This window comes from Macaca nemestrina, chromosome 3 (assembly GCF_043159975.1).
Source record: "Macaca nemestrina isolate mMacNem1 chromosome 3, mMacNem.hap1, whole genome shotgun sequence".
NCBI classification, from domain to species: Eukaryota; Metazoa; Chordata; class Mammalia; order Primates; family Cercopithecidae; genus Macaca; species Macaca nemestrina.
Genome location: NC_092127.1, coordinates 49161900 through 49182157, shown reverse-complemented (window position 1 = coordinate 49182157; position 20258 = coordinate 49161900). Strand labels below are relative to the sequence as shown.

The following is a 20258-nucleotide window of genomic DNA, read 5'->3' as shown; positions in this document are numbered from 1 at the left end:
CAAGCATTTTTTAAAAATGTCCTTCTGAACTCTCCATTTTAAATTTTGGAATTGCATTGAATGTCATCACACTACGATTTAAGGAAATCATCTGTGAATCAAAACAATCTTGATGATACAGGTTGGGCTCCCTGTGATTTCTTGACACAAAACAGGTCAGGATCTAAAACTGAATGTGGAAAGAAACATGATTTATATTTTGTCCAATTAGCCCGTATATGACCTTCATGTGAAAGGAACATGGCCTTGGATAAAAAGACTCTCTCACTGATTTATCCCATTTTTAATCAAAGTAAGGTACCAACACATGCAGGATGTAGTAATTCACAGTCTCAAGATTAAATGCTGATAAAAATTTGCAGCAGTTTTAGCATCAAATATATGCTCACCCATAACAAGGAGGTCACTCTATTAGTGAGCAGGTCTGGGCACAAAAGTCCATTGTCCATTTGTCCACTTTGAATAATGTAGTGGAATCTAAAGCTTTGTGGACAAGAATGACTGACCCTGTAATGTCCTCGGTGCATCTGTACTTGAAGTGAGATTAACATAAGCATGATCTGCAGGAAATAGGTACCCTTTAAAGATACCTTCAGCTGTGTGTATGAGAGAGAGAGCGGGGCCACGGGGTGTGGTGGGGTAGGGGGAAAGAAGAGAGAACCTAAGAGACTGAGTGAAGGCAATTTACTTATCAATGTTCAATTTTCCTAAATGTCAACTTGATCTCTCTCTTTTTGTACTTTACAGTTGAGAAATAGGTTTTGCATTTCACAGGAAAAAAAAATTGATCCCTCTTAATTTCCTTTGTCAAAAGGTTTTGCTTTACTTGCATTCATAGGAAGGGCAAGTGGGAAGTACTTTGGGGCTATGAAAGAATGCCAGTGTGATGAGGCTAGGAAGTTTGTGGGCATGGTTCAGAACTCCGCTTCTCAGATCCATTTCAAAACAACTTAATATGCTCAAGTATTTTCTGAGGGGCAAGACTGTCCTACAGTATAGATTAAGTGGTCCAATTTTTGCCTCTGGGGGAAGGAAAAAGATAATCCAAGTAGGTAGCCAACTATTCAAAAGAAACATTTTATAGATGCTTAGCTTTGGCAATGTTCTGATGTTAAGCAGGGGTGGAGAGGGTGGTGCAGAGCTGCACTCTGAAGCCTGGGGAAGCAGGGGCTGGGCTGAAAGCTGGGGAGAACTTAGATCAGATGTGATGCTGCCTAATCAAGGTTAAGACTTAGCCTGTTACCAGGGAGAAGAAGAAAGAGCCAGTGAACCTGACTACATAATTGCTATTTCTTTCAAAAAAAAAAAAAAAAAAAAAAAGATTGGGAAAAAGGGAGGAAGGAAAGGACAGCTTAGACTCTGTAGGTTATTTCTGAATAATGGAAATATTTTTAAATTCTTGTTATAATTAATCAAATCTATGTTCTTTGGGAGTAGAAAACTAAATGAATGCATCATTAATGGCTTACTGTAAAGTACAATCATGCAAATTTAAGTCTCCTATTCATTCCAATTGAAAACTCTAATGATAATAGTTAACGTCTTGCACTGTCACTGTGTGCCAGCCATTGTGTCAAGAGCTTTCCATGCATTATTTTCCTCACAACAGATGAGGAAACTGAGGCTCAGAGAATTGAGGCAAACTTATCACGTCTCAGTTTGTATATCAAGTAAACAGGAGTTGGGTCCCAAGGTCTTACTCCAAAATTGTGTTCAATAGCCAACATGTTGTATTTCTTCCTCTGCCTCCCTGCAATTGACATATCCTTGTAATCAGGAGCAGGTTTTTCTTAAGGAGCCAAAAGAGAGAAGAGATAATTTAGATGATAGGAGGAAAATTGTGGCAGAGCACATCTTTGTCACAAACAAACCTTTGAAAATATCAGATGACTGAACTAAAATAAATGGGAGAGAGTGTACTTATTTGATGTGGGGTATGATTTACTGCTATAGAAAACCAGCAATGGCCAAGGGACCAGTACCTCAAAGACAAAGACCAGTGACAAAGTTGGCAGGACAGGAGCTTTTGTTCACTGTATTCTAGGATGGGGTGGTAAAAAGCTAGGACACTTTGTAAGCATCTCTAGATTATAACTTTTGTCTTTTGGATTATGGAGATGCCAAGAGAAGCAGTACAGAAATAGGGCTTTTCACAATTTCAGGAGATACTTAAGTGAGAATGCAGCATTTCTCTTGTAATAAAGGTTAGGTAGGTTAGAAATCTCTTCCCCTTTTCAATGAACCAAGACATTGCTAAGCAGTTAGTACAGTGGCCATGTGTTTAACTGACACAGAGGGAAGAGCCGGACAGACTTGGTTTGCATCCATGCATCTCTCTGCAGGCATATCCTCCAGTCTCCCAGACTCAGTTTCCTTATCTGCAGCATGGTGTTAGAATGCTTACACTGCTGGGCTGGGCGTGGCGGCTTTCGTCTGTCATTCCAGCACTTTGGGTGGCCGAGGCTGCAGATCACCTGAGGTCAGCAGTTTGAGACCAGCCTGGTCAACAAGGCGAAACCCCATCTCTACTAAAAATACAAAAATTAGCCGAATGTGGTGGGCACCTGTAATTCCAGGTGCTCGGGGGCTGAGACAGGAGAACTGCTTGAACCTGGGAGGTGGAGGTTGCAGTGAGCCGAGATTGAGTCACTGCACTCCAGCCTGGGTGACAGAACGAGACTCTGTTTCCAAAAAAAAAAAAAAAAAAAAAAATGCTTACCTTGCTGGCTTGTTGTGAGGATCAGAGATCACATACAATTGTGGCTGGCATAGAGTAGGTACTTGATAAATGGTAGTTATTACCAGCCCACCGTTTTTACCGGGTAGGTGAAAGAAGGCTAAGCCAAGGAAGGGAAAAATGTTAAAGGCTGAAAAAAAAAAAAAAAAAGAAAAAAAAAAACAGAGGGAGGGATAGGGTGGTGGCATCTGGCCTGCGAGACCCACTGTTGCCCCTCCCAAACTCTGTCCTTTTAACAAGCCATATGCAGCTTCCAACAGATGAGATCTGGTGTCTGCAAAGACAAAGCAGAGCCAAAAGGCGATGTAACATGAAATTATAGACTGCTTTTCCCTCTAATGAGCCAGCTCGCTCATTTAGAATGCAGTGCTGTTTGGAGCCCAGACTGGGCGGCATGTGCAGCCGTGCGCCCGCGCCGTTCCTCACGTGCACACGGGTGGCTTGAGCGCGCGAGCATGACTGCCAATATCACGGTTGGTTAGCTTCTGGCGCAATACTGGGCGGTGTAGTGTGTGCAGGAGGCGGGGTGCTGGAGCCGCTGTCAAGGACGACTGTGGGAGTCATGCAGCCTCTAAGCTACTTGGGAAATGGACTCTCATCAGGCAATACTCTCAAGATCTTGCAGAGTACTGAGGTACTCTGGGACGGAAGTGAGAGAAAGAAGAGATACCAGCTTCCCCCAGAGGGCTTCCTGACTACCCAGCTGGAAGACCACACACACACCAGTAACACCTACTACATACACGCATCATGTGCACACGCCACACAGACCATGCATATACATATACCATATACCACACATATGTACACACACGCTACACACATACCATGTGCACCTGCCACACAGACCATGTACATATAGATACCATAGATCACACATATGTACACACATGCTACACAGACACATCGTGTGCACATGCCACACAGACCATGTACATACATCTACCATACCCACACATATGCACACACACTACATACACATCATGTGCACATGCCACACAGACCATGCACATGCATATACCATACACCACACATATGTACACATGCTACACACATGTGCACATACCACACAGGCTATGCACCTACATATACCACATATCACACATATGTACACACACACACCAAACACATGGACACACATGCACATTACACACAGGCCACACCATATGTACACCACACACCACACTCATGTGCATACACTATGTGTACCATGTGTGTAAACATACATACTCTATACATATACCACACACATAGACACACGTCATGCACATAACTGCCACACACAGACCACAGACATATGCATGCACACATACCACACACCACATATGCACAACATATGTGCACACACTACATGCACCACATACGTGTGTGCACATGCATATCACACAGAGGGCACACATACCACATGAACACATACTGCATGCACCACACTTGTACATACACCTCACGCTTTACACACATACCACACACATATGCCACATACAACACATATATACAGATCTATATTTATCACACACACGCACATATCAATCCCATGCTGTACTCATGCACCACACACATCACACACTTTTACGTATAGATACCACATAGATATACTACACATGCATACAAATGACCTACACTCCACATCACACATCACACCTGCACACCCCCATGTACATGCATGCGTCACACCCACAATTCTATACATACTATGTACATGTAGATAAACCCATCATATAAATACATACCTCCTACAGATCACATATATATGCATACATAAATATTACATGTCACACAAATATATATACCACACTTATAGTGCACACTTGTACACACATGCAAACACCATGCAAATACCCCACACAAAACACGCACTTACACCTCACACACATAAAAACATACTCCTATACACTACACGCATAAGTACACACCATACACACTACACACATACATAAATCCTCCTATGCACACACACATATTCATACCACAAACATATATACACATGTACCACCCATACCCCTGGCACATCACACATTACATACACACACATCATACACGTGCATACATAACACTAAGTATATACACACAAAACACCACACAGCACACATGTATGTATACCACATATACATACATGTGCCCCTACACCCTACACACACATATACAAGTTACACACATGTACACACACCACACACATCACCCTCATGCACATACCCCCTACACATACCACACATGTTCACACAGTACATGTAAATATACACATACTACACACATGTATCACACATGTCTATATACCCCCATACAAATCACACCCCCATACCACATACATACACAGCTCCACCACATACACATACCACACATACATCACATACATCACATACATACACATGCCACACACCACACACCTGATCACACAACACACGATGCACACACATGCAGAAATCTCTTCCACGTCCACACACATGACACACACACTCACTACTACACAACATACATGACCTCACACACAGCCCATAAACACAGATGCTAGCAGACACAAATGTGTCTTGCTGTGTCCCCTTGCAAAAGTGTACTCCTTTGGGGACCAGGACTCTAACATTGCAGAGCCTGGAGTTGTGGGGCAGGAAGTACCAATTGAACCAATAGTCATAGATTTAAGGAGGGTCCCTGCTGCTTCCATTCATTGATTCCTGGACCCATGTACTTTTCCCACTGGGACACAACACCACAAAGGGGCCTCTGACTTAATGCACACACTGCGTCCTAGAGAATGATGTCCCATCCCCTCTGAGTCAGCATATCAGCTGCCCTTTTCGAGTGAGTTTTCAGGATTCCAAGGCTGGCTGTTTTTGGATGGTGTGACAGGTGATAGAGTGAGTGTGTCCCATGGCTCCACCCCCTCATTTCCTTCACTGTGAAGTGGGTCCCCTGTTGGATGCTGTATTACTTGAGATGTTGAGACTGTGGATTAGGGATACTGTAAACCCTTGGAGAGTGGTGTCGGCTGAGACTCTGTGGGCAGACAGGGCAAATTCGTTTTGAGATTGGTACCCATACCTGTGGACTGCTGACTGTTCCAGGATGGCAGGGACCCAGTGTAAGTGACTTGTCATCACATGGTCCATTGGGCTCCTTAAGAACTACTGCCATTTCATGGGCACTAGTTCCAACTAGTGCCAACAGGTTGTGCATTCAAAGGCAGCAGTATCCTGATCAGCCTTGTCAAGTGGAAGCCCGCAGTTTTGGGTCCATACGCAGCCTCCATCTCTGTCCCTGTGGCGGTTCCATTCATGTGCTTCTCCTGCCAGCTCAGAGAAAGCTGATAGCAAAGACTGGCTAACAGCAGCTGGCTGCATCATTTTGTCTACTTGGTTGTTCAGTACCTCTTCTGTGAGGATTAAAAGTAACACCCATTACTTTCCGTGGGTATTAAAGTGTAGTGCAGCAATCTTGACACTTAATGCTCAATGCTATGTGTCCATTGACATGCTTCTCCCCCAGGACTCCCCACCAGTCTTTCTCCCAGGCTTCTGGCCAGCCCAGGAGTCTATATACAGTCGACCCCCTTATCTGTGGTTTTGCTTTCCATGGTTTCAGTGACCTGCAGTACTGTGCAATAAGATATTTTGAGAGACCATGTTCATATAACTTTTATTACAGTATATTGTGATAATTGCTCTATTTTATTATTGACTATAGTTGTTAATCTCTTACTATGCCTAATTTATAAATTCAACTTTATCATATATATATGTAAAGTTTGGTACTATCTGCCGTTTCAGGCATCTTCGGAGGTCTTGGAACACATCCCCCAAGGATAAAGGGGACTACCGTATTCTCAGCTCAGGTCACAAAGTGGATGGTCAGGTGCACTGCTCACTGCTCACTGCTCTACCCATTGAGAAGTTTCCAATCTCTACTGTCTTTCAAGGCAACCCCCTGAATATGGCTGTAATATGGACTGCGTTCGTTCCAGCCCCTCTTCTTCAGGAGGTTTGTATCGTAAACGGCATTGAAAGTTAGAGTTAGTGTCTCCCTCCAGAGCAAAGAGCAGGCATGCTTACTGCCCACTATAGAAGATTTGGGTTCCCCAAGCTCAGAGTCTTTTCTGTAATGTAGCCCACTGCATGTGCAGGTGTCACCTAGCATTTTTTTGCATTGCTGTATAGGAATGAGAGCTCAGGGAACTGGTGTAAGAAAATGCTGATACTCTGGCTGCTGTGATTGTGCTGAGTAATACAGTTCTTTGTCTCTGACCTTAAATCTTCTGCCAGCAGCCATACAACAGTGTCAGGATAACTTGTTAGCTTACAGGCAGGGTAAAATCTCAGACCCCTCACAGATCATAAACCAACCTTGGGCTTTCTCCTCTTTCTTTCTTCAGCTGGTCACGTGGGACACTACTTTGACAAGAGGTAAGAGCTGGGGATAGTGGATGGAATTGTGGAGGGTGACAGGAGGTCTGGGATCCCTGTTCATGCAACTTCCCCCATGCCTTTGGTTCCACTCATTTCCATCTTACAATAGACTGCTGCTGAGCCTATGTGACCTCAGGAATTGGCAGTTTCAAAAGAACCTGGATTGAGTAGGGCGCAGTGGCTCATGCCTGTATTCCCAGCACTTAGGGAAGCCGAGGTGGGCAGATCACCTGAGGTCAGGAGTTCGACACCAACCTGGCCAACATGGTGAAACCCCATCTCTACTAAAAATACAAAAATTAACCAGGCATGGTGGTACGTGCCTGTAGTCTTAGCTACTTGGGAGGCTGAGGTGGGAGAATCACTTGAACCCGGGAGGTGAAGGTTGCAGTGAGCTGAGATCGTGCTGCTATATTCCAGCCTGGGAAACAGAGTGAGTGAGACTCTGTCTCAAAAACAAATAAACAAACAAACAACCCCAGATCATAATGGACAGTCTGTATGCATGGTCACTTGATGTTCCATGGTCCAGCATTCCATTCTGAGCATTCCATGCTCAGAAACATGTGGGGGCTTTCTCAAAAAGCATATAATAATTTTGCTATAGATGGCATAACCTTGTTCCAGAGCCCCAGAGGCCTGCATTATTGTTTTCTCATTGGGACTTGCCATAAACTCCACGGTATATCTTTTTTCTAATATTGGCTGTCCCAACACAATAGGGCTTGCTGGACCTTATGGCCTGAGTGGCAGGGCAGCTTGCCCCACAGCCTGGATCTGCTGCAGAGCCCATTCTTGCTCCTGGGCTTTCTGAAAGCTGGCAGTCTTCTGTGTCACCCAATATTCTTGAGTGTGGTATTGGTAGGTATGAAATGTGCTATCTCCAAAAGAAGCCAACGAGGCCTATCAGGTGCTGTGCTTCCTTTTATTGTGATAGGGGATGCAAGACATTTGTCTTTTACTTTAAAGATTATATTCTGGAGTCCTAAAGACTTCACGTGGTGGCAGCCCCCTGATTCTTCATATACTTTACCTTCTGCAGGGCATGTGTCTTCCCAAGGCCTCTGGTCTATAGCAACCTCTTATCATCTTGCCCAGTCAGCATGATGCCATCTTTGTAATGGCTCCATATGCCATTCTGCAGGATGTCCACAAGGTCCAGGTCTCCTGGGACTATATTATGGCAGAGGGTGAGTGAATTTGAAAAGCACCAGAACAAAAACAAATTATAATCGATATCATTTCTTGGTCGCCAAATCAATGACCATGTACCATGTACCTGAGGCTTCTTAGTATGTTCTGGGAATAAAATCACATCAGGCACTGCAGCTTTGATCAGGATTACTGCTTGACTAAGCCTGCAGTAGGCAATGGTCATTCTTCAGGATCCATCTGATTTCTCAACTCTATTGAGGGGGCTGTGATAATACTGCAGGTCTCCAGGTATCAACGCCAGCTCAGACCTTGTGTCTGATCATCCTCAAAATATCTGATGAATTTCCTTTCCCCAGTGTGTGTAGTTTATTTAGGAAAGGACTAGAGAACTCATTATAGTTTATGCTTGCCACGGTGTTATAGTGTCATTCTACTTATGGATCCTGCCACCTCTTAGGTAAATGAGGCCCAGGTCTGAAAATCTTCTCAGACCTGGGAAATAGGTGAATGATGATGACTGTTTATTAGAAGGACCACCCTCCACCTCCTGCTCCTCTGTTCTTGCCTTCTTCTGATTGTGGCAGCATTCTCATTGACTGACCATCTCTGTCACCCCCCATCTTATGTTCAACCACCTTGATCTTCCAGGGGTACTCTTCTGGTTCTTTTTTTTTTTTTTTTTTTTTTGAGACAGGGTCTTGCTCTGTCACCTAGGCTGGAGTACAGTGGTGCAATCTTGACTCACCGCAAACTTTGCCTCCTGGATTCAAGTGATTCTTGTGCCTCAGCCTCCCAAGTGGCTGGGGCTACAGGCGCGTGCCACCATGCCCAGCTAATTTTTGTACATTTAGTAGAGACAGGGTTTTGCCATGTTAGCCAGGCTGGTCTCCAACTCCTGACATCAAGTGATCCATCCACCTCGGACTCCCAGAGTGTTGGGATTACAGGCATGAGCCACTGTGCCTGACTGGTACTCTTCTGGTTCTTGATGGCTTATGCTAGTTAATTCTCACAGCTCTGTTAGGATATAATCTCCTTTTTCCTTATGAAACCCAACATATTCCTGACTGGAGTATGCTGAAATTTCATCTTAGTTATTGACCTGGAAGCCAGAATAAGAGATGGGACAATTTCTGAGGGGAGCACCTGTTACCTTGCTGAGGAGGGGATGTTGCTGTATCTTTCTGAATTGGAAAAATCCTAGTTCTTATTCTGGGGGAGCCACCTCTGGAAGCTCTGAGGCTTCAGAGGAATCTAGAGCAACAAAGCCCTTGGGACCATCCACCCCGATATACCCATCCCAGTTTTTAGGGTCTCATGTTTCCCCAACTGGGACCCTGATTTCATAGGAGATCTGAATTAGTTTAAGCATCACTGGGGCTTTGAAACTGTAACTATCAGATTCCGAGTTGGCAGCTCAGCTGTGTCTGCTCTTCCAGTGCAGGAGAGAAGAGGTTTCCTATAAACTACCAGGAAGGTCCTCTGACTCCCACTCTTAGCTTTTATCTGTATGTCAACTGCTCTTGGTTTCTCACTATTCCCCTATAGGATACTTGTACTACTTAGTAGCAGCCAGCAAACTCCACTGTACGTGTAGCTTATGTGTTTCCCCCTATATCTTTCAGATGTCTGAATCATTGCACATGCAAAGCCATTCTCCCCCAGCAGAACGTTTTATCCCATGAAATCTTAAACAACTGTGCTGCCACTAGGTGCCAGGGAATTACCATACCCCGCATACCCCTCAAGATGGGCTCCTCCTTGTTGGGGAGGACCTGAGTAACCCAGTCGCAAAGCCTTATCTTTACGACCTGTTTCCTCACATCACTCCTGGTGTGTCCTGTGTCTTTTGAGCAGGGCATGCCAAGACAGGATTGGAGGTGTAAGCTATTTGTTGAGGTAGACTAAAAGAATAAGAGAGGAGCAGGAGTTGTCAGAGAGTCTTGAGATGGAAATGCCAGTCTGACACCTACTGAAGAAGAGACGGAAAGAAGTATTGGATAGGAAGAAAGGAAGGATTGCAATGGACCACAGTGCGGTTTTAGGTAAGTCTTGGCCAGGCCAATGGGAAGACCCAAAGCCATAGTTGCTGAGTAGAAAATTCCACATCAGTCAGGAATGGATGGTCCAGTACCCCTACTGTTCCCTGTCATTGGCTGGAAGCTCTCCAGAGAACCCCACAGTGTATCCAAAGGTGCAGCGGCTGAGGGCTGTCCATCAGCCATGTTCCTCACAGCAGACCCCCTTAAAAGGAGATCTGAGTGATCCACTTCCATGGCCACCGTGGTGATGGAACAATCCCATGTATAGGATTCATGGAGGCAGCCATCAGGGGGAGAGTAAAGCAGAGCCAGCGACTGGGGGCTCTTCAGAAAAGAAGGGGAAGATGTCCAGGCAGCAAAAGCTTAGGGTGAGGGTTCCCAGAAACCAACTTTTAACTTAGCTTTCCCCATTCAGCCATAACTTTTTACTGCTTTGCTAAATTGGAAACAAGTTAAAGAAGGCCCTTTGGGTCCAAAACACATTAAAAAACAAAACACAGAGACACTTGTAACCAGGGCCTAAACTCAACACTGGCAGGTGTGGCAACCACCATGGCATCCGAAGCACCAATCATGCTGAGAGTGGCAGCCTCGGGGATGTCCCAGGCATGTCAGCCCAGGCCACTCACTTGGAATGCCATTTCCCTCAAACTTCCAGTGAATCTCTCCAGTGATGGACAGGAATGTGTGGAGGCAGAATAAGGTAGTGTCACTACCAAGGAAAGATATTGAGGAGGGGGCAGTAACCTGCATAATAATTCTCAGCTTACTTCTCATGGAAGTACCAGATGCCACTGTGGAAATTAAGTGATTCCTGAGCTAAGACATTATTGCTTCAGGGTGTGCCTAAGCATGAAAGTCCCCTGCATGCATGAATGCAATTCTCTATCTAAATACCCAACTCACTGTCAGGAAAAAATGGGCCCTAGAGAATTTTCGTGGGTACAAACAATTGTACCCAGCTGACCAACCTACTAAATGCTCCTATTCAAAGACTGGGAGGAAATGAGTACAAATATTGACAGCAGAAAATTTTAGTGGCCTGTGCTCTGTTTCTTGGGCTAGTGGAGACCGTTAAGGATTATTCTCCTCTCTAGGCCCACATCTGACCACTATGTTTCAAGTTCTAGGTTCATGGGATTTCAAGGTTTGAAAGGACTAAGTAAACCATGCCACCCAATCCAGCATGAGCTGAAATGTTGATGACACTGTCATGGAGAGGTACAGACCTGGTGATGACATCACATTTGCTTCCCTTTCTGCTGACCTGAAAACAGCTAAAAGTAGCTACTGGTTCATGCCCTGGCTCTCATAACTATTTCTTGTCCAAGGTTTTCTATGTCCAAAAGCCTGTGATTTGAGGTTTTACACATTGTGCGTACGTGTAGTTATCGTAATAAATTTGAAATCAAACCCCATACCAGCAATCGGGTGGTATACAGCTTAGGAAGTAGCCACACAGCAGTTAAATAAAGCACAGTCAGGAAGCGTATCTTCTGTCAAGTAACCATGCAATTAATTTCAAAGTAAAAAAAAAAAACATTGGATTATCTGTGTCGTGGCTTTCTTCATTAGTGCAGATAATTGGGAGACTTTAGTAGTATATTTCCTTCCTTCTTGAAGAAAATGCTTATAATATAATGATGGGGATCCCTCCCCTTCAGGTTTACACTTGGTGGGAGTTTGTAGGAGCTTACATCTGATATCTTTAGTCTATAGGTAAGGGGTGAAATACCAGAAAAGGAACCATGGTTGCCTGGACCATGGGTTAAAAAAAGTCTCAGAAGGCCCATCAGCACACCCCACCACTCCACCTGAACGTGACCTCTGCTGTACTTGGTCATGTGGAGGTTAGAGCCACACAAGGGCGTGCTTTCTAGAAGCCAATTGTTAGGGTTGGGCTGGTCAAGTGAGATCTGACAGTGGAGTAACAGAATAAATCCAGGCAGGAAAGCGCCTGGGGGCAAGGGCTGAGAGTCAGAAAGAACAGCAAGGAGAGAGGTGAGACCGCGTTGCCCCGCCTGCTGGCTGGGCTTGGCTCAGGAGTTTCGTAAGTGGGGTCACAAGACCACCTGCGTAAAAATCACCTGGCGCTTATAAAACTGCAGGTGCCTGGGTCCCTGCCACAGACCTATTTACTCAAAATCTGTGGGAGCCAGGCCCAGGAATCTGCATTTTTAAAAGTTCCCTGGGTGATTCTTATGAGAATGAAGATTTCAGACTCACTGCTCCAGGCACATTGTTGCAGGGTCAATCTACAAGCCTAGCTGTGAATCATTATCTGGTTGTGACAGGCGCGTCACAGAGGGGTCTTCACAGCCCCCACTGGCATTAATATTCACAAAGATCAAATCCAAAATGGATTTAATGAACATGTTCTTAGTGAGAGATGCTGTTCGGAAACTCCAAACCAACAACGGGCAACATCTCTGAAGGCAGAAAGCCTGAAAATAAGCCACAGTTATGTTTTCAGAACTGGTAAGGGTGGAGCGGCTGTCTTTTCTAGCTGGATGTGCTGAATAAGAACCATGCAAAACAAATACAGTTCCCCAGGGGCGCTGTGCATGATTTATTTCCAGATTTAATGAATGGCCACGTGCCTGGGTTAGTGGAAAATAACCCACAGACTGACTCATCCCTGAAAAGTGCAGTGGAAAAGCCTCTCTCGCTGATGCCATTGAAGGACGCTGACCTGTTTCCACATCCTAATCTCCTGGTAAACCGGGTGACATAGTGGGTGAACGAGGTACGCAGGCTGCCTGCCTTGCCTCTGAGAACACAGTTTCTCGACATCCCCTGAAATGTCTATTGATCTGAGCATGTAGCTGATGTCAACACTGATTGTCTGAAGAGAGGTTACTCAATATCACAAGGTCACGACAAGAAAAAAAACCTAATAATTCACTATCCCTGAACACAAAAGACTGGGCATTGTTTTCTTCCATCTTAACAGTATCTTTCTGTGGCTGCTGAGTGACTCTCCTCCTGTCACTGCCCTTGCTGTGGGATTTAGGTCTCACATTCGCTTTTATTTACCTATTTCTCTCCTGGCTTAACTTTTCAGATTCATGTCACAGCGAACACCTGCTTTATATGCTCTGTCCCTGCTGCAGTCTCATCACACGAAAGGCTGATGTAAGTCCTCAACAGAAAGGCCTAATTTCACAAGCCCTGGGACTTCTCTGAATCATATTTTCTGCCCTAAGTTAGGAGCACCATTTCTCCCATGAAATAATGTTTATTGGTGCTTAATTGATTGAATCGGCACCTGCCTCGCAGGTGTACTGTTGGGCTTCATGAATTCGTTGCTGTTTGCAAGGTTCTTGGAGAGACCCGGAGGGAATGTGCCGGAGAGGAGAGCATTCTGGTGACTGGGGGGGGTGCGGGCACTGTTGTCAGTATCTGCTGCCGGAGCCCACGCAGCACTTAGAGATGAGTCACACAAAGCACTGCACCTCCCCGGGAAGGGCGGCCACCTCAAGGAGAAGCAGGTAGTTTTTCATAACATAGAGTCGGCTCTATCGTTATCTCTGGCTACTCAAAATTATAAGGTAGACAAAGTTTGTGTTCAGAGCTACCACTCTCTTCATTTTTTGCATAGTATTTGGTCCTCTGATTCATTCATTCTCTCCTGCCCTCCCACACCCCTCCTTCTCCATCCTCTTTCTCCCTCCTTCCCTTGTGTAGGAAAAACATTTCTTGCTTGCACCCTGCTGTCAAAAAGCATTGGATAAACTGATGTATTAATACATAAAGGAGTAAGTGACTAAGAAGGCGAACGTTCCTCAACAGTATGTGTATGATCAAAGGAAAATTTTATTTTATTTTATTTTATTTTATTTTATTTTATTTTATTTTATTTTATTTTTTGAGACGGAGTCTGCTCTGTTGCCCAGGCTGGAGTGCAGTGGCCTGATCTTGGCTCACTGCAAGCTCCGCCTCCCGGGTTCACACCATTCTCCTGCCTCAGCCTGCCGAGTAGCAGGGACTACAGGCATCCGCCACCATGCCCGGCTAATTTTTTGTATTTTTAGTAGAAACAGGGTTTCACCGTGTTAGCCAGGATGGTCTTGATCTCCTGACTTCGTGATCCGCCTGCCTCGGCCTCCCAAAGTGCTAGGATTACAGGCGTGAGCCACTACGCCTCGCTGGAAAATTTTAAATCAAAGGAAAAAAAACAATGTGATGCTGGAAATTCAAACACCAGCACAGAGGTGCAGGAGACAGTGGCGGGAAGGAGGCTCTCCATTGTTCCTGAAATTGCAAGACTCGTTAACTTCATTCTTGCCTTTTCTTTAAGGTTAATAGAAACCCTTGTTTCTTGGATCACATGTCACAGGTATCAATTTCATTCCACATATTCAGATGTGTCTGAAATATAATTCTTTGTTTCCCTTTCTTTCTTTTTAAGCCTGCATTCCTCTGGGGTTGTAGAAATTCAATTTAAATTAATTTGGCTTCTCTCCCCACCCTCTCCCAGCCCCTTTCCTTGGGGTTGCATTTACATTTGGAGGCTTAGGCAGTGCCAGGTATTGGGAAGGGGACATCTGGTTCCCGGAATCGTTCGCCATCCATGCTGGCCTCCCGGGAGGTGTCCACTTTGCCATCTGGTCTTCAGTTATTGATTCACCAGGTGGCTGCTGAGTCATCCCTGGTTCCTGACCACAGACTCTTCGCATCCAGCTCTCTCTCTCAGCTACTTCCAGGACTCTCCTGGGCACAAAGGTGTTATCTGTTTCTGCCACACAATTCTGGGCCTCAGAAATCTCCAAGAGACTGTCCAAAAGTCTTCCTCATTTCTTTGCCACTTGTATGAATCATACCAGTACCCCACACTAAGTCGGCACACAAGCATACCATTATTTTGTGGAATTGTGTTGCATTCCTGGGCTCCAGCTGGGAACCCAGGAAAGTTCCTTCCTTCTGAAGACAGAACCAACCAAGGTGGGTAAGGAGGGCATCTGTCACTTCTCCCCATGCCTGTGCCAGGCTAAGCTCCTGAAAGGAGTCTCTGGAATATTTCTTGGGGACCCACCAGCCTCTGAGTTCTTGGGGACCCATCAGCCTCTGAGTTCTTTCTTCTAGCTCCCTTCCTTCCTGTGGCCAACCAGTGACTCCTCTTTTCTCTAATTTTTTGCTGTGTTATCTTTCTTTAAGCCAAAAATGTGAAGTGACTGAACAGAGGGATGACCCAAGGGATGGAAGATAAAAGGTGGACAAGAACTGATTTTTAAAAATTTTAATTAATAAATTAATTCATTATTATTATTATTTTCTGAGACAGGGCTTTACTCTGTCACCCAGGCCGGAATGCAGTGGCACAATCATGGTTCACTGCAGCCTTGTCCTCCTGGGCCCAAGCGAGTTTCCCACTTCAGCCTCCTGAGTAGCTGAGACCACAAGTGCACACTGAAATGCCTGGCTAATTTTTTCTGTTTTTTTGTAGAGACAGGATCTCACTATGTTGCCCAGGCTGGTCTCAAACTCCTAGCCTTGGACAGTCCTCTCACCTCAGCCTCCCAAAGCTCTGGGATTGCAGGTGTAGGCCACCATGTCCAGCTTTTTTTTTTTAATTTTTATTTTTTGTGGGTACATAGTAGGTGTGTATATTTATGGGTTACATGAGAAATTTTAATGTAGGCATGCAATGCATAATAATCAAGCAATTGATTTTATTTAAAAAATCCAGCAAACTTAAGAACACTGTGCTAGTCATTGTGAGGGATATAAAGTGTGGTAAAGCATAGGCCCTGTCTATGAGAAACATGCACAGAAATGTAGTGCTAAATGCCAACTCAGAAGTCATATGAATTCATAAGGAAAGAAAAATCAGTTCAGAATTACCATCATACTTTACTATTCTTTTCTTTTTTCAGATTTTTTCTTTTAAAGAATTGGGACTGTTCAGCTGCCCCCTGGGAATTTCTTAAAGTGAGAAGCTAAATAGAACACTGGTCAGAGTCTGTATCAACAAATGTTACTGTAGCTCAAATCTGTGATTTAACTGGAAATATCAAAGCTTTCTCATGGAATTTACTTACTTTGAGCAGTACTGGATTCAAATGAATTCTAAGACAACTAAAGCATTTGTACACCCCTCCCCTCTTAGAATGGTAACGTCATTTGCCTTTTTATTATTTATGAGCCTTTATTTCTAATATTAAAAATTTAGAGCAGTAGTCACACAATTTGGGAACTGATGTGGAAGGCAATGGTTGTAGTAGTGAGGGTGGGCAGGGCTGGCGGCTGCTATCATAGTCCAGCATCTCAGTGCCTTAGCACGACGATGCTTATTTTCCACCCACTTCAGTCTTTTTTTCCCCCATAGTCACCTGGGGTCCACCCTCTGCCTTTAAAGCATGGCTGCCAGGTTCACCCTGGATATGAACACTAAGTCCACTAATGAGGGTAAGAGAGTGTGCAAAATTGCATCACAGTCTTATAGGCCCAGCTTTGAGGTAATACACATTGTTCCTTCTCATTTTCAGTGGCCAGAACTCGACTAGTCATATGGCTCTTCTAATTGAAGGGAGCTGGGAAATCTCATTGGCTGTGGGTCCTGGAGACAAAGGCCGCAGGTTTGATGAGCACATGGCATCATCTCCGCTTTATTTGTGAGCAAAATTCTCTAACTGCATAAGGCTTCCAGTGATTAAAGCTTTGCTAGCAAAGAACCAGAATTGTTTCATATCATAAAGACTGCTGGAGTGTCAGGGAGACATGGCGCTTCCCTCTGACCTCCCTCACTTCCTCCCTCACTTCCTCGCTCCCCTTCCTGATCTCAGTCTGCCCTCCTCAGGAGGATGGATCAGCAAGCCTAGAGCCTGCATCTGCACAGGCATGGCAGCCTTACAGGGTTCTTAGGAAAGCTGAGGCAATAGCAGTCACAGCCGGGCTTCTCCCCCAGGTACTCTCCAGTGCCCGACCTGTGCTGATGACAGCACGTGAGTCATCAGCACTAAAGAATGCCAGCTGCATCACTGGAAATCGGCAAATTCTCAGAACAGCACTGGAGAGAAAGCCGGGTGGCTCTGCTGGGCATGTGGGGTGAAGAAGGAACTAAAACCTTCCGAGCATGTGGACGGAGGGCTGTCTGTGCCAGCAAAGTGTTTTGGTCTCTCTTGTATTGTTCAAGCCAAGCCCAGGCCCAGGAAAGCACTCACTTTGTTGATTGAAAGGGAATCCTTCTGAGACAGAAAATGTCAACAGTGCTGGTGGGAATTCTGCATCTGTTCTTTCATGTCTAAGTGGTTTTAAGGAAATGGATTAACCTGATGGTTTCAGATGAAATATTATTTCCTGCCTTCAAGTACAACATGTGTATATGCAAGGCAGCCTTCTTCTGGAATGAGTCTCAGGACAGAGGGCCGGAACCTCCTCAGCGGCAGTGACATTGATATCCATGGATCAAGTGTGAGGAGCTGGTTGGTTTAGGCAGCCATCTTCTTACATAACATGCCTCAGAAAATGGGAGCCCAAGGAAGGGACCTTTGCCTCAACGAGCTAAACTTATAAAAAAGGAGCGAAGGTCATCAGCTCATGGTCCCGGGAGAAAGGCAGTGCTCACCCAAGAATGGGAGTGGTGGATGGAGAGTGACGGAAAGCTAACCTAGGATTTCAGATGGAGGCATGGTTGAAGTCCTAGGAGGGAAGGATGAGAATCTGAGGCGGAATGTACAAGTGAAGGAACTCTGTTGTGCTTTCGGTTTTACTTCTAGTAAGTTCTAAACCAGTAAGGTGTCAGATTTTCCATTCCAGGGTCTTTCAGCAAAAAAACATGATCTGTCTTCAGTTGATCTCTGTGGAGTTAGGGGGAATGGGGTATATGAAAATTGAAAGTCTCTTCCCTCTGACACTTATATTCGTAAGCTGTACAAATATTAATTCCAACACACTCTTCACTGCTACGTACAATTTCACAACCCTTTTATTCACCATAGAGGGTCAGGCTCTTAATTGCAGTATTCACCCCAGAGATGGCAGTGGCACCAGATGCTGGCTCCAGAGATTCATGCTGAGGTGTCTTCCAGAACACTGTAACCGACATTTCTGCTGGAGTCAGGCCAGAGTCCTGAAAACTTTCTTCTGGTAGGATTCTTGATCAGTCTTGCCTGGCTTAGAAAATCAGACAAGAGTCTGGGTCTCAGCTATGAAGTTACAAACAGTTACAGTTGAACATGCACATACTCAAAGTTTACATTTTCCACACACTGTTTCCCTGCCGTGGAATTATACAATCACTTTTTCTGAGGATTTATGTTTCTTTTTTAAAACTATGATTCTTTTTTTTTTTTTTTTTTTTTGAGACGGAGTCTCGCTCTGTAGCCCGGGCTGGAGTGCAGTGGCCGGATCTCAGCTCACGGCAAGCTCCGCCTCCCGGGTTTACGCCATTCTCCTGCCCCAGCCTCCCGAGTAGCTGGGACTACAGGCGCCCGCCACCGCGCCCGGCCAGTTTTTTGTATTTTTTAGTAGAGACGGGGTTTCACGGTGTTCGCCAGGATGGTCTCGATCTCCTGACCTCGTGATCCGCCCGTCTCGGCCTCCCAAAGTGCTGGGATTACAGGCTTGAGCCACCGCGCCCGGCTAAAACTATGATTCTTATTATTGTTTGTTTGTTTGTTTTTTGGAGACAAGTTCTTGCTCTGTCACCCTGGCTGGAGTACAGTGGTGCAATCTCGGCTCATTGCAGCCTTGCCCTCCCAGGCTCGGGCGATCCTCCCATCTTGGCCTCTCGAAAGTAGCTGGGACCACAGGTGCGTACCACCACATCCGACTAATTTTTATATTTTTTGCAGAGACAGGGTTTCGCCATGTTACCCAGGCTGGTCTCAAACTCCTGGGCTCAAGTGATTGGCCTGCCTGGGCCTCCCAAAGTGCTGGGATTACAGGCGTGAGCCCCAGTACCCAGCCAGGATTTATATTTCTAAAAAGAAGCCTAATTGCCAAAAGCACAAGAAACATGCGTTTGATTTCTCACGTAATGATTTGAGTCAGCTTTCTTTTTTTTCAGATGATAAAACTGTGAGATAAGGTTGTTGCATCTCCTGCCCACAGAAAGTCAAAGGGGTCTTTGTCTTTTCTTTTTATTTATTTATTTATTTGTTTATTATTATTATACTTTAAGTTGTAGGGTACATGTGCATAACGTGCAGGTTTGTTACATATGTATACTTGTGCCATGTTGGTGTGCTGCACCCATCAACTCATCATTTACATCAGGTATAACTCCCAATGCAAACCCTCTCCCCTCCCCCCTCCCCATGATAGGCCCCTGTGTGTGATGTTCCCCTTCCTGAGTCCAAGTGATCTCATTGTTCAGTTCCCACCTATGAGTGAGAACATGCGGTGTTTGGTTTTCTGTTCTTGTGATAGTTTGCTAAGAATGATGGTTTCCAGCTGCATCCATGTCCCTACAAAGGACGCAAACTCATCCTTTTTGATGGCTGCATAGTATTCCATGGTGTATATGTGCCACATTTTCTTAATCCAATCTGTCACTGATGGACCTTTGGGTTGATTCCAAGTCTTTGCTATTGTGAATAGTGCTGCAATAAACATACGTGTGCATGTGTCTTTATAGCAGCATAATTTATAATCCTTTGGGTATATACCCAGTAATGGGATGGCTGGGTCATATGGTACATCTAGTTCTAGATCCTTGAGGAATCGCCATACTGTTTTCCATAATGGTTGAACTAGTTTACAATCCCACCAACAGTGTAAAAGTGTTCCTATTTCTCCACATCCTCTCCAGCACCTGTTGTTTCCTGACTTTTTAATGATCGCCATTCTAACTGGTGTGAGATGGTATCTCATTGTGGTTTTGATTTGCATTTCTCTGATGGCCAGTGATGATGAGCATTTTTTCATGTGTCTGTTGGCTGTATGAATGTCTTCTTTTGAGAAATGTCTGTTCATATCCTTTGC

The 20258-nt window shown here is 44.9% G+C and overlaps 1 protein-coding gene across 8 annotated transcripts in view; it reads right to left on the bottom strand.

Moving 5' to 3' along the window:
• Positions 1–235: 235 nt before the first annotated feature.
• The window catches only part of LOC105493279 (uncharacterized), a 96032-nt gene continuing 76009 nt past the window's right edge, over positions 236–20258 (bottom strand). For 5 of the 8 annotated variants that reach the window (XR_011620948.1, XR_011620946.1, XR_011620947.1 and 2 more), the window contains one exon: positions 17741–18446. Coding sequence is in view for 1 of the 8 variants with exons in the window: in XM_071093011.1 (XP_070949112.1) it covers positions 8204–8307; positions 10031–10193 (267 nt within the window). In the remaining 7 variants the exon portion in view is untranslated. Of the gene's footprint in view, positions 1790–8167; positions 8308–10030; positions 10194–17740; positions 18447–20258 lie in introns of those variants that run through there. The other 3 variants (XR_011620945.1, XR_011620944.1, XM_071093011.1) reach the window with 2 other exon arrangements.